The sequence below is a fragment of the Hippoglossus stenolepis genome, chromosome 14 (assembly GCF_022539355.2).
Source record: "Hippoglossus stenolepis isolate QCI-W04-F060 chromosome 14, HSTE1.2, whole genome shotgun sequence".
Classification (NCBI taxonomy): Eukaryota; Metazoa; Chordata; class Actinopteri; order Pleuronectiformes; family Pleuronectidae; genus Hippoglossus; species Hippoglossus stenolepis.
Window position 1 is genome coordinate 26660095 of NC_061496.1, and position 13916 is coordinate 26674010.

The 13916-nt window shown below is 39.9% G+C and overlaps 2 protein-coding genes across 4 annotated transcripts in view; one reads left to right on the forward strand and one right to left on the reverse strand.

Moving 5' to 3' along the window:
- The window catches only part of mcf2l2 (MCF.2 cell line derived transforming sequence-like 2), a 133306-nt gene that overhangs the window by 64163 nt on the left and 55227 nt on the right, over positions 1-13916 (reverse strand). The gene's annotated exons all lie outside the window — the stretch shown is intronic.
- b3gnt5a (UDP-GlcNAc:betaGal beta-1,3-N-acetylglucosaminyltransferase 5a) lies at positions 999-13317 on the forward strand. Its single transcript, XM_035175692.2, has 2 exons — positions 999-1338; positions 11122-13317. The coding sequence occupies exon 2, from the start codon at positions 11629-11631 to the stop codon at positions 12811-12813; it is 1185 nt and encodes a 394-aa protein (XP_035031583.1). The 5' UTR covers positions 999-1338; positions 11122-11628; the 3' UTR covers positions 12814-13317.

Genomic DNA, 13916 nt, shown 5'->3' on the forward strand with positions numbered 1-13916 from the left:
ATATATTTGAATTATTACGAGGACAAAGACAGACAGGTTTATATTTGCCAGCATTTTCACAGACCAATTTTAGATATGTCCCTAGTACTTCTGATGACGTATTTTGTTTATGACCCACACGAGTTGTGACGGTAAAATATGTAATGAGAGCACAGCAGTGCTCACAAACTGCAGCAAATACGTTTATTTCTACATTTAAACATGGTCATTGCATTAGCTTCTTTACCTAAAACTATGAAAACTGAAGTGTAAAATAAACATTTCAAATTTATTATGTGACTTTCCACCAGCTGATGTTGTTGCCATGATCCTGCCACAATAATGTCAATACAGGCGCAGAGAAAATGCACAGAGAAGTGTCCAGAAGAGTTTTTCTTTTGCTGATGAGCTCAAGATATAGTCCTCTACAAGTCCCTATTTAGTGAGTAGTGGATGGAAGTGAATTAGTGGGTGATTTGGGACTCAACCTGTTCTTAAAGCTCATTCTGCAAACATTTCTCAGCTCTACACTCAGTATTCACTTTCTTGAAAAATACTTTCTGCAAAAATATAAATGTGTGTAAGAACCAGCCTGACTGAGACACAATTTAACTTCGAAGCAAACAAAAAACTGGTTACAATTTGAATCCCTTAAACTGGGATCATGTAATGTCAACTGAACCGATGCGCCTTAAGTAAAACAAAAGTTAAACAAATTGTGCAGGATGGTTAGATTGTAGATGGTTTAATCTGGGGGCTCATGTATTGGACTGCGTTCCCTGAATGGTTACAATTCAGATGTTGTGTGATGGTTCTAAGTGTGTTGAAGCTACTGACAATCTGAAACTCCTCCCCAGTACTTCCACACAAACATATAGACACATTCATAGGAGGCACAAGAGAGGAAGGAGGGATACAACTGAGGGAAGGAAGGATACAACTGAGGGGAGGTGAAGAAGTCTTCTCTTGCTGCCCAGTTGTTCCTCCCACTTTCACATCATGCACCCACCCACTCCAGCACAGAGTATCTCTCACACACGCTCACACACGCTCACACACGCACAGAGGCTCAGACCTTCAGGGAAATAAGAGAAGATATTTGAAGCTCCCCTGAGCTGGACTACTTCATCTGACAGGGGAAACATGTGGAGGAAAATCTGACAAAGTGGCAGAAAGCAGAGAGGAAAGGAAAAAAGGACCAGTTGGAAAGTGTGTGTGTTACGAGAGAGAGAGAGAGAGAGAGAGAGAGAGAGAGAGAGAGAGAGAGAGAGAGAGAGAGAGAGAGAGTTTACAGGAGCTGGGCAGAGAGGAGGATTGTCTGTCCTTTAACTCACACATCCACTGGACCTGAACCAACCGGTAAGTCAGGAACACAGCTTACATGTGTGTGTGCTGAAGGGCGTCACTCTAAATTAAATCAAATTACCTTTGTAATGAATCATACTCAGACTGAGCAGTAAGCAGCCAGATACAATAAACAAGTTGTAGAAGTCAACAACAAACCCATAAGAGCTCAAAGTACTAATCTTGTTAAATGGTTAATTCTCCACAAAACACAAACCTAAGAGTAAACTTTAAATGGTGTGCTTTCGCTTCTTACTCATTAAGTAGGTGTTGTTTTGTGTTACTGCTCATCTTGGTTTTTAGTTTTTTAGTTTTTGACATGTTGTTTTCGAAAACGCTTACTTATTTTAAAATTGGGAAAAAAATTATGTGATTTCTCATTTTATAAAAATTACCACTTTTTAAAATATTTGACCAATAATGTATGCTATCCCTGCAGCAATCCAAAATGAAGCCCATCTGCAGCACAGGATGGATTTGGTGTTTTATGCGGAAACCTGGCACCTTAACTGTCACACAGCCAGGTTTCCACACTGTTATGGGATACAATGATGTCACTATAGGTCAGAGCCAACAACTAGGTCTCACTGGTGAAAACAATAGAGCCAAAATAAGGTTTAAAACCGTATAAGACTTGTGCAGGATTCTGGAAACACACACAGTTTTTGTTGTGTAGCAGTGCATTGTCTTTCACTCACTTCTCTTGTCTTCTTCTTGTTTCGCTGTGTGCTTAAACCACTGTTCCATCATTTAACTAAATCTGACTCTCCAAACAGATCTGTGATGGAATCAGTACACATGTCTAAACCAATTCTAAATTAAAACTATCACTTGGATAAATAACTGACTACACAGTATATGTCAACACTTCTCACCAGCAATGTTCACTATGGTATTTCTAATAAGGCAGACTAAAGCCTGCATGTACAGTATTTTCTCTTTATCGCGAAGTAGCTCAATGGAAATCACTGTGACATACTGTTACCCATAACACCCCTTTTCTATGTAGACCAATACTAGATACATAAACCTTTTACAGTATGTGTTCTTTTCAAGAACCATTATCTCAGCCTGCAATAGCAAGAACATTTCATATTTCTGTTTTACCATTCAACCAAAAACAATGACCAATAGGCAAATTAATGGGATGTTTTACAAAAGTGTCAGTAGGATAGACTTATTTTATTTGTACATTTTAGGAATGGCCAGTGTGATGTAACATTTCTTAACATATGACATATATATTTATATAGTGGATGGTAAAAGTAAAGAGCTTACTTCATGGCGCAGTGGAGTCTGAGTGTGTGTTATTGTTTGCAGTGTGATTCAATCATACTCTGATACTGTGACGCTCTGTTACACTGTCTGTCTATGCCTCAGCCACTGAACTGTCTTATGAGGTGATGTTGGATCCTGGTGTGAACTCACTTCTGCTTTCATGCAAGACCATTAAGAAAAACCAGAATGTTCACTTCAATCAATCAATCCTTACAGAAGCTGCATGTTGAAGTTCAGTCTGATCCACTGTGACAGTCCTTGGATAAGTCAGTTTACTACAATATGGGCTTGATTTCTGTAGTTTTTACTCACCAATATTAACTGTAAGAATTATGAAATTTGCTACACCAACCTCTGACAGTTCAGGAAACATGTGCAGAGAAAATTAAGCTGAATGGAAAAACCACCACCCAAAAATCCATCAGAGTTTAAAGAACCACTTCTTGGTTCGACGTAGACCTAGGCAATGGTTGTGAACCCAGTTTTCACTGTGAACCTGCAGTGATCTCATCTACAATGAGGCATCAAAACTGACATTTCAGGCCCTTCAAGTTTTGCCAACATAGAAAATGCTTTGCCATGATCATGGCCAAATCTCACTTTTCTAAACCTCCCTCATCAAATAATGTTCTGATTCCTTTGGAATTTGATTCAAGACTTTCTGTGACAAAGAAAATGAGACTGTAGACATTTTAATCCATGTGGCCCTGATCAGTTTCTAGGGTTATCAGACTATTTCATTAAACTCACTCTAAAGACCAATACCAGTCAGTATATAGAGAACTAAAACTTTGTCAAACTAATTCTGTTACACTGCCAGATAGTTACGTAGCACATGTTATCTGGTCGCTCTGCTCCAAACCACAGTGGGACATTTGCTTAGATTAAAAACTGCTCATTTACAAGCAAAATGAGGTGCTTCAAACAAATGACACAAAGGCCTAATCCCATTTCCCCCCTTAGTCCTTCCCCTCTGTTTTGCGTGTTCCCGTGTAGGGGAAGTGTGTCACAATAACTTTTTTTTGCAGGATAATCCCGTACTTTGACATGATTTCATGTCACACACCCCCTCTTTGAAGATAAAAGATGCAGGTGATTTAACCAGCGTTAGCAGCGATGTTAGTGAACTCAACTGCTCCTCTAGTAACAAAACATCCTCGCAGGGTTGCATACAGACCACTGCTAGTAACTGAAGCTGTGTGCTTTTGATTTAAGCGTGAAATAATGCTGAGCATCAAACATAATGATTCATTCAAGGGGCTAGATAACCCTCAAAAACATGGACAGGGAGAAAGTGTGAAATGGGATTTTGCCTAAGACTTTTGACTTAGAGCCTACTGTAAATGGTCTCTATTTATATATATCGCTTTTCTAGTCTTGATGACCACTCAAATTGTTTTAGAGTACAGTTTTGCCATTCACCCATTCACACAACCATTTATACAGTGCATCTATGGGCAGCACTTTTTCTATAATGAGCCATTCGGGATCAGTATCTTGGACATTTTGGCATACAGATGCGGACGACTGGGATTGAACCACTGACCTTCTGGTCCACCCCTCAGCCACAGCAGCCCCTGTGTCACCCCTGCTCATCCACTTACTGTTATTCAAAGGTAGTGTGCGTAAGCTTGTGTGCATTGTGTATTGCAATGAAGGAAAAACACAAGTTTGCAAAGAGCCCTATACTTAAATTATTATTGCTGCATGAGTTCACCTGCTATTGTTCTGTCCTGGTCATCTGAAAGTAAGATGGATCAAACCGCTCAGAATACACTTTAAAAGGAACCAGTATGTTTAGTTGATGTTATGCTTATTAGTTAGTTTTTTTGTGTTTGTTTGATATATAAAAATTTATATAGGAAAATTTGATTTCATTTTCTGACAAATTTATTTTTAATTTGTAAGATATGTTGGTATATATGAGTTTGAAGTTTTTTTTAAAATTGTATCTTTATGACTATCTAGGATCTAAGCACCTGCCTCAACTTGCTTCTCATTTGCCATCATGGCTGCTCGTCTATCGTCACGCCTGACTACCTCCATACTTCTGACAGCCAACTGCTTCTGCAGAGGCAAAATAAATATATAAAAACAGTTTGGAGGAGCTGGTGAATGCATTGTCTAAAAGCTGAAATCGTGTTTCAGCTTCGTGACAAGTTAACATGTGGTTCTGTTAGGACAGCAACACTACAAAACATGATTTTATAAACTCTTACAAACCCATCAGTATAGCCTGAAGCTATCTAACGCTTAAATGCATGTGTATTTTTAAAACATATGTCTTGGCTACCTGACACATAAATAATGCATATAAAACATTGCAGCAGACTTATTTATGAATGTTTTTTACAATCATTTATAATGTGCATTAATATTTCTCAGTGTAGACTTTTTTATTTAATGTGTACACTATAATATCTTACACATAGGACACAACCTTTCAATGACTGACACTTACTTAACACAAATTAGTCGGTACAGTAATACTAAGTTATATCAAGATATAATCACAGTCACTGCTCATGCTCTGACTGGCAAACCAATGTTATCAAGAAAAGACTCCCTGTAATATTTGTAACCATTTACAGGTCCTCAAAATATGATGCAAAGTTTGTTGATGACTAAGCTAAACTATTGTGTGCTGTGTGTATTGATGTCAGTGGGTGATATTATATTCCTATTAAGAAGCTCAAATATGGCAGTGGTAAAAAGTTGCTGTAGTGTTGTGTTGAAATTTGGACTTTCCCAGGAGACTCAACACATACAACTTGACATTTTCTAGACCAAATTATTCCCAAAGGTCCACACCTTTGTTGTGGTGACTGATAAATATAGAAACATAGAAAAGAAACTATAAAATCAACTTACAAAATTGCATGCAACATATTCAACAGACAGTTGATAAACTAACAAAGTTCTCAGCACCAGTCACTCCTGAAATGCTGAATACCAGGTCATGCAACAACTTTGCCTCTTTTTAAACAGAGAAAAACTCAAAATCTACTCTGGATGCCTCAGTAATAAATCATTATATATTTGTATCAAATCTACTTGCAGCCACCTTAAAAACACAGCAAGAATTCTGTCTGAACAAGATATAGACCAACTTGTTCATGTGACTCGTTCAGCAGGACAGACAGATGTAGTGTGTCCAAGTTAATAATCAACCAGAAAGCTGCAGCTCACCACTCCTCAATAAGACTGAGAAAGTAAAGCTCATTCAGTCACTTCACATGGCTTCCTGTGTGTCAAAGCATGGATTTAAAAATCCTATTAATTGTCTTAAAAGCACAACATGCTCTCCAAACGTACTGTAAATCCATCTATGGTGTACTTGTGTAAGAAGTATCCAGGCCTTCAGGTCCTCAGGTCATCTGGGACAGATTTACTCAGTGTTCACAGAATACAGACCAATCAAAGTGAAGCAGTTTTTGGTTCATGTGCTCCTCACCTGTGGAACAAGCTTCCTGAGCACGTGAGGTCTGATAAAACTATCAGTTCATTTACATCAGGGCTTAAAACCCTATCACCAAAATATTACATATAACCTGTCTTTAAGCTTTATCTGTTTTCACTTTTATATTCCACACAAAGCCACAAAGACATTTTATATGCGTATACAATATGTAGTATGCTTGCGATGCAAAACATGTTTAGAACTTATCTTTGGTTCACACATACTATTCAAATCTGGATATTAAATAAATACATGTAAATATCTTTGTAAATATATGCAGAGAAGGGGGTTGTGGGTAACTATGGGTCACAGAGGTGCACAGTGGAGCTGATTGGTAGATCTGACATCCTTTCACGAACTATTCTTAATTTCCTCTTTCAGAGTTTGGATGTATACATTTCAGTCCCATCCCTTTATGTAGAAAAATGTCAATTCTTTTGTATGTTGAAGAAGTGTTTTTTTTAACTTCAGTTTCCTGATTTTGTGACGCTGATTCCTATGCATCCTAAGCATACTCCTTAATCCATGTACGTGTGGAAACATGCAAATTAATGTGAACACAATGTTTGCTTACAGCCGACAGAAGCATCACTGTACCTACACTCCACAGCTACACAAAGTGGGTCAGGTGCTTTATATTCGTTTATCTCACATTTCTCTGATGTAACAGATAAGCTCATATTTCAAGAGCTAGTAAGCAATTGAAGGTCACACTTGTCAGAAGGTGGTTTGCAGAGAAAGTTAGACCATATTAACACATGTATATAATGTTCAAAAAGTGAAACATAACTTAGTAAGGTTAAAATTTTACATATCCTAAAAAAAAATAATAAAAGTGTCTCTAGATGTGTCTATATACTAAAGACTACTACTTTGGGAGAGTCACATATGAAAATGTAGAGGGGTCATTATGTTCAAAGCCTAGACGGTGGATCCTCTCATTAGGGCAAGAGCAACGACAGTGCGAAGGCCCTATTCAGGGGGCGGCTCCTGGCATAGGCGACAAAGGCGGTTGCCTAGGACGCAAAATGCCGAGAGGGCGGCACAAGAGGCTGATTTATCATGAAGTGATACATACGTTAACCAATGCAGTAACGTCACACCATCGTCCTCTAACTCCGGGGACACACCGGAGGCAGAAGCACCGCAAAGCGCCTCGAAAAGCTGTGTGCCTCCTTTCCGCGCCCATGTTAATCAATCGGGCTGTTCGCACTGGCAGCGAAGCGCCGGGAAGCGCCGGGAAGCGCCGGGAAACGCCGGGAAATGCCGGGAAGCCCCACGGCTGGCTCGCGATCTACATCGATGGTTTCGGGGTCTGTTCTATTGTCAGTTGTGTCTAAACAGACAAACACACACAAGCACACAATCTCTTGATCACAGTCCCGACCTGAACCTTGATATGTCAATATTGACTCATTGTCACAGCGCCTACTGCTGGCGACAGGAAGTGACATGTTTTATACTTTGATGCACTGCTCCTGGCTGCTTTACAATATACAACTCAAATGAGCTCAGACAAGCTATAAGAACAAGGTCAGAATTGTGACATTTCCTCAAACCGTGTAAACATTGAGGCGCAGTGAAGGGATCCTTCACCGAAGGAGACGATGTGGTCCTAACTCAAGTGTGCATTGTCCAATCAGCACCAAAATTCTGTCACATGATCAAAGTCCCGGCCTGAACAGCTCCATATGTCAAAATTAACTCAGGGTCATAGCGCCACCATCATTCAGCAGGTTTTTATAAAGTGAGAAAACATCAGAGGAGGAGAGTCACTTGTTGACTTGCAGAGTAATGCGCCTCAGTGCAGTGGTGCTGCTAAGGGAGGCAAGGTGGGACAACCTTGATACAGTAAAGGCTGTAATCAGAATTTTGTCCTTTTAAGCAGCAAATAAGTCTAAACTGAATTTATGTGAAATCAGTGTGGAGAGCACTGACCACTGTCATAGACTTACTGTTGTAGTCAGATTTTGAATTGAAAACCTTTCTTAATAAAAACAGAGTTCATGTTTGTCTGACATTGTATTAATTGATGAAAAAGCAGCCATGTGCAGTAATACAGTTAATTATGGATGTGATACATTGAAATGCATCGTTGTGAATTAAATCTTTGACTGCTGAATTGTAATCAAATCGATTTACATAACATTTTCACTGTGTGGTCTACAGTTGATGGCTAATCATTAATGCGTGATTAGTGGGCGTGGTCCAGCGCCGCGTGACGTATGCAGGAAGTGACGTGTTTATCCTTCCTGCGATGCATAAAATGCAGTCAACAGGGAGCCGTTTCACCCAGTCCCTGTTCGCCCCCTCCCCCGCGGCTGCATCAGGTCCCGAGATAGCAAGTGCTCGCGCCCGCAGAGTGCTGCTCGCAGCCCTTCTTGTATGTTGAGTCACAAGATCAGGTGTTGTCAGAGCCCTCTATTGTTGGTTGACCCCAGGGTCCAGTCAAAATATGCTGCTGTGGAAATGTGTTTTATTCTATGTGGCAACATTGCACAGACGTTGGCAGCTTCTCTGCTCAGGGGCTCTGTTTGGCTAAAGCCCCTCCATTGTTCTTTGTGCTCGGTCAGCACTTACATTCACAGCATCCTCTGCAGAGTTAAAGGCAGTCAGTTAACATGGTGAACAGACAGTTTTGGGGGTGTTTACAGTGTACAGTGGTGATTATTGTGTTGGGGGCTGAAGTAAGCAGGTGGGTAAAGTCACGCGGCTGGACCAAAATTTGTTGGCCCGGAAGGGGGGCAGATGTGATCAATAACAAATGATCACATAGAACATAAGTCCCATATAATGACAGCGCTTCCTGCACGACTGGACTGATCACCACAACACAGTCAAGTCCATTTCTCTCCCTCTTGCTCTCTATCACTGCCATCCTCTCTCCATAGCTGCTTTTCAGACATTTGTAAGCAAAGGAACAGCAGCGCGTGCAGCAACAAATCATTGCATTGCATGTTCCAGCGTAGCAGCCCATCAAAATGATTTACTATTTTGTGTATTGCACCAAATGCCTTATTTGCTGTTAAACCAAAAAAAGAAGAAAAGGGTTGAAGGAACAAATAGATTGTGAAATAGTCATTTTCCTCATGCTTTTAATTCATCTGGTGTTACTCAAGATTTTTGTAAACTTTAAGAGTTGGCCAAGGTAAAACAGGGTTAGCAGTGTTAGCAGTGCAGTACTAATTTAAACTTGTTTTATTCTTAAATATGATTCTGCAGCAGTCAAACAATCTGGATATGCCTCATAACTTACGTTAGCTGCTAACCATTGGTTTCTTAATTTAATATATTCACTTTGATAAACCAAAAACTCATCAAGCATGTGCTGATTCTGCATAATTACAAATCAATATTTTTGCTTGACTGAAGGTCAATGGTTTATTTTTTAATTCAGTAACATCGCCAAACTCTATATTTTGACCAACACAGTTAAAAAAGCATGTTACAGTTAACATTAGATAATATTACAAAGGGAATGGGGAAGAGGGCAGGGGGGTGATATCTCAACCAACATCTACAGGAATTCACAGCATATCCTTTGGCCAAGACAGCAAACAGTCAAACAGACATTTGCTCTGCTCTAGTAAAAGAATCACCTGCACTGAGTTTGACCCCTAAAAGTATGGCTTACATTTATTTTTGATTAGTTGCACTCTTGTTGGTACCCCTGACTTCTCACTGAGAGACAGTATAACTGAATTATTCACAACCACAGCTCTGTCTAAATGTTCATAATAATTGTTAGATGTGAAGTTCAGCTAGTTCTATGTGATGGGAAATCGTTTCATTTGTGGTATTTCACCTCACTACAGTGTGCTGTACAGTAAGGTGAAAACATTAAACCAGTTGACTAAGGGCACTTTGTTTGTCAGTGAGCAGGCACAGGTGTGGACAGCTATAGGAAGGTAGAATCATTTAAACAAATGGTTTCCACCTATCAGCAGTAATTCCTCTGGTATCCATCACCATATCAACCATCACCATATCATCTGCACAAAAAAGAACAAAAGGAAACTATATATGCAATGTATAGCACTACATGCATGTGCATGTTTTGCTATACAGTATGCATATATATATACTATATAGTGTTAAATAATGTAACTTAGAAATGAATTAAAGTAAATGACATCCAATTCAACAGTTTTTTATAGTAGTGTAAAGGTGAAATACCACATTAAAAATAAGAATAAAAAGTGTCCTAGAGAGTGTGATTACACAGCTAAAGTCCATATTAAAATCCAATAAACTATAAATGAGTTACCACACTTCTTGATGTAAAGATCAATAAAGTTTTATATTCCATCTGGAATATCAAAAATTATTGTCACTGGAGAAACATAAAATTGTCATAAAAACACAAGAGTGATTCATTATTATTGAAAAAGAGCATTATGCTACAGTCATGAAAACACAGACACACAAAGGGCCCCTGTAACAGTGTCTGAATCTTTTAAAATGAAGCAGAACACTTGCAGTGTCCACTGCTTTCCTAATGTTAGAATGGGAACTCAAGTCATTTGAACAGTAAAACTACTCAATCATATAATAATTCAAGTGATTAAATACAGAACTAACTTGTAGTACTCCACTCTATGGTTGGGGTTAGGACTTAGGTAAGGCTATACTTAACCATAGTTGCCAAAGGTTTCGTCTCCTGATGCCGTGCAGGCTAATTGCTTGGTCAATAAAATGTGAGAAGATATTTCCTGACCTTTTTCCTCAGATACCAAGGTGACATCTTCAGACATGTTATCTGATTCAGAGACAAAAACACGACAATACAATGATACAAAACCATGGGAAAGCAAACCGAACCGAGCCAAACCGACTTTGCTCCACCTTCTTCTCCGGCTCTCCATACATTTGGCCCGGGACACATACTATACGTGGTTTCCAGTGTGTATGGGACTAAATTGAATAATCAATTAATAATTCATTAGATGGATGAATCAACAAATTATTTCAGGACTATAGTATACTCCCTCTTCAGTGTGTAGCCCAAGCATTAAATCGTATAGGGCTCTGATCTTAATTGTTTTTATTTTCCTTTTCAGGTGCGACATGCTCTTATATGGCCTGCTGACATTAAAGTAACCAGAGAGGAGAAGGAGGGATACGTAAGTGGAGGAGAGGGGTCAACTCATCAGGAATTCTCAGAACATAAGGAAGAAAGACGATGTGAATTGGCTGATCATCATGTGGAATCAGAGCTTTTGCTTCACACAGCAGAGAAAGTTTAGTAACGGCGCACCCAGACAAAGCCTGACAAAGGCCTACTGGACTTGACAGCATCAAAAAGAGAAGCCAGCTGGTAGGTCAGAAGCAGGAGGAGCGAAAGAGGATATGTGTGACTTGAGACAGACGATGTAAGATAAAGCAAAAGATGAGAAGGAAGACAATTAGATTGATGAAAGGAACACTAGAGACTGAAGGTGAGAATTGAGAGGTCAAGCTTGAGAGTGAAAGGAGATTAAATAACATACTCTACTATCAGAAAAAATAGCTCTCGGAGAGTAGAAGTCTGAACAGGCAGGCACTGTTAAGACAGAAATAAGCAGGAGATGATCATGCTTTTTCGTCGCATCCACAAGTTCAAGTGCGTACAGCTGCTGACCACAGGCCTGGTACTGTGTATGGTGATGGTCTCCAGGGAGGAGCTGGACCACCATGTAGTCAGTCACATGAGATCCTATACGTACCGCTATCTGGTCAACAGCTATGACTTTCTCAATTCATCATTCAATATCGCTTCCAAACATCACCATGGACAGGATGGTTCTGACAGTGTGGATGGGAGATTAGGGAGGTATCCATACCTCATTAACCACCCAGGTAAATGTAAAGGTGATGGAAATGGCTGGGAGGATGTCCTCTTGCTTCTGTTTGTGAAATCATCACCAGAGAACTTTGAGCAGCGTCAGGCTATCAGGGACACATGGGGAAACGAGAGCTTCCTTTTGTCAGAACTGAGGGCAAACGTGAAGGTGGTGTTTGCCCTCGGCATGCACCCAGATGTCAAGCGGAGATCAAGGGTTCAGATTGCACTGCAGCAGGAAGACCAAGCCTATAGAGACCTGATTCAACAGAACTTTGCGGACACTTTCCACAACCTTACTGCCAAACTGATCCTGCAGTTCCACTGGGGCCATGAGTACTGTCCTCAAGCACGGTTCTTCATGTCTGCGGACGATGACATCTTTACTCACACGCCCAATTTGGTTAAGTACTTGAGGCAGCTCATGAGTAGCCAGTCAGGGGCTAGACATCTATGGGTTGGGCATGTACATAGAGGATCCCCTCCAAACCGCCGTAAAGACAGCAAGTATTTTGTCCCCTATGATCTGTACCCCTGGCCTTCTTATCCAGACTACACTGCTGGAGCAGGATATGTAGTTTCAGGGGATGTGGCCGCTAAGATCTACCATGCAACTCTGATGTTGAAATCCTCCATCTACATCGATGATGTTTTCATGGGGATTTGTGCCAATGTCATGGGGGTTTCTCCCAAGGAGCATGTGCACATTTCAGGGGAGGGCAAGGCTCCATACCACCCCTGCATCTATGATCACATGATCACATCACACGGTCACACTACAGACGTGCGCTCACTGTGGCAAGCAACAATAGACGCTAAAGTGTACAGCAGAGGATTTAAGGGTCATCTGTACTGCACAGCAGTGAGAGCGATGCTGCTGTGTCTGCCATATTATCAGACCACATACCCCTGTATGGCTGCTTTTACGTAAGTGGTCTTTAGATGATGCTCAGAGTGCTGTATGCTAAATGTGCTAAACAAACAAATGACGTATTATTTCACTGTTTGCTGGTTGTACTATGTGTGTGCTATTTTGTAACAAAGATCACAGCTGTTCTGTTAAAAAAACATTAACCTAGCAGTTATTCAATCATTAGCAGAATTGGGTTTCACATTGTTTAAGTTAAGGACAAAAGAGGTCCCCCCCCCACAGGTTCTGTTTACATGAGGATCTTTTGTCTCGGTGAACACACATCCACAGGGCTTCTCATTGTTATTCACCTGTCAACCCCTGAAGAGATTTAGTTCTTTCTGGAAAGTCTTACATCATTTCTGAACTAGCCCGTTAAATACTATTACTTATTATGCAACTGAGGCAATTAAATCATTAAAAGGCTATTAATAATGCATATGAATTGCTTCAAATATGTTTACACTTCTGGTTAAATGTGTGATACTGTATTTAAAAGTAATAAATAGATGATACACAAAAGAATCGCTAGTTTCAGCCTCTCCAATGTTGGAATTTTCTGGTTTTCTCTGTTCCATCATTAATAGCTTTGGATTTTAGACAAAAGACTTTCAAACAAATCACCTTGAGCATTTCATAGGCTAAGAAGGTGTATCAATAAGAGAGAATAATTTGCAGATAAACAACAAAATGAGGTGCTTGTTAATGGGTCATTTGTAAACATTGCTTATTTCAGGTTTGCAAATAGGTAATCCTGTCCATTCTTGCACCATTGACCTTTGAATTTGTTTGTAGCACTGCTGTGAATGAGTCACTCTCATCAGGCGGATAAAATGCATCAGGAGTCTCCTATTGAGACACCAGTCAGCCAGAAGAAAAATGCCACATCCAGCCAGATTCTCAGCAACTGTTGGATTAATAATTTTACCTACTAAGGTATTTACAAAGGTTTTACAAAATCCGAGGGTTCCAGGGCAGTTGATTTACTTGTTTGCCCTTACAGCATACCTCTTTGTAAGAGAACTTGGTAATTGGTAAAAGATTAGATCATTGGTTCTCAAACTAGGGATTGCAAGATCAACTGGGATGGAAGCCAGTAGACGATCATGATAGGAAAGTGATAA

What these genes read in the sequence shown, in the direction of transcription:
- b3gnt5a (XM_035175692.2), top strand. Translation starts at nt 11,629, where the DNA reads ATGATCATGCTTTTTCGTCGCATCCACAAGTTCAAGTGCGTACAGCTG.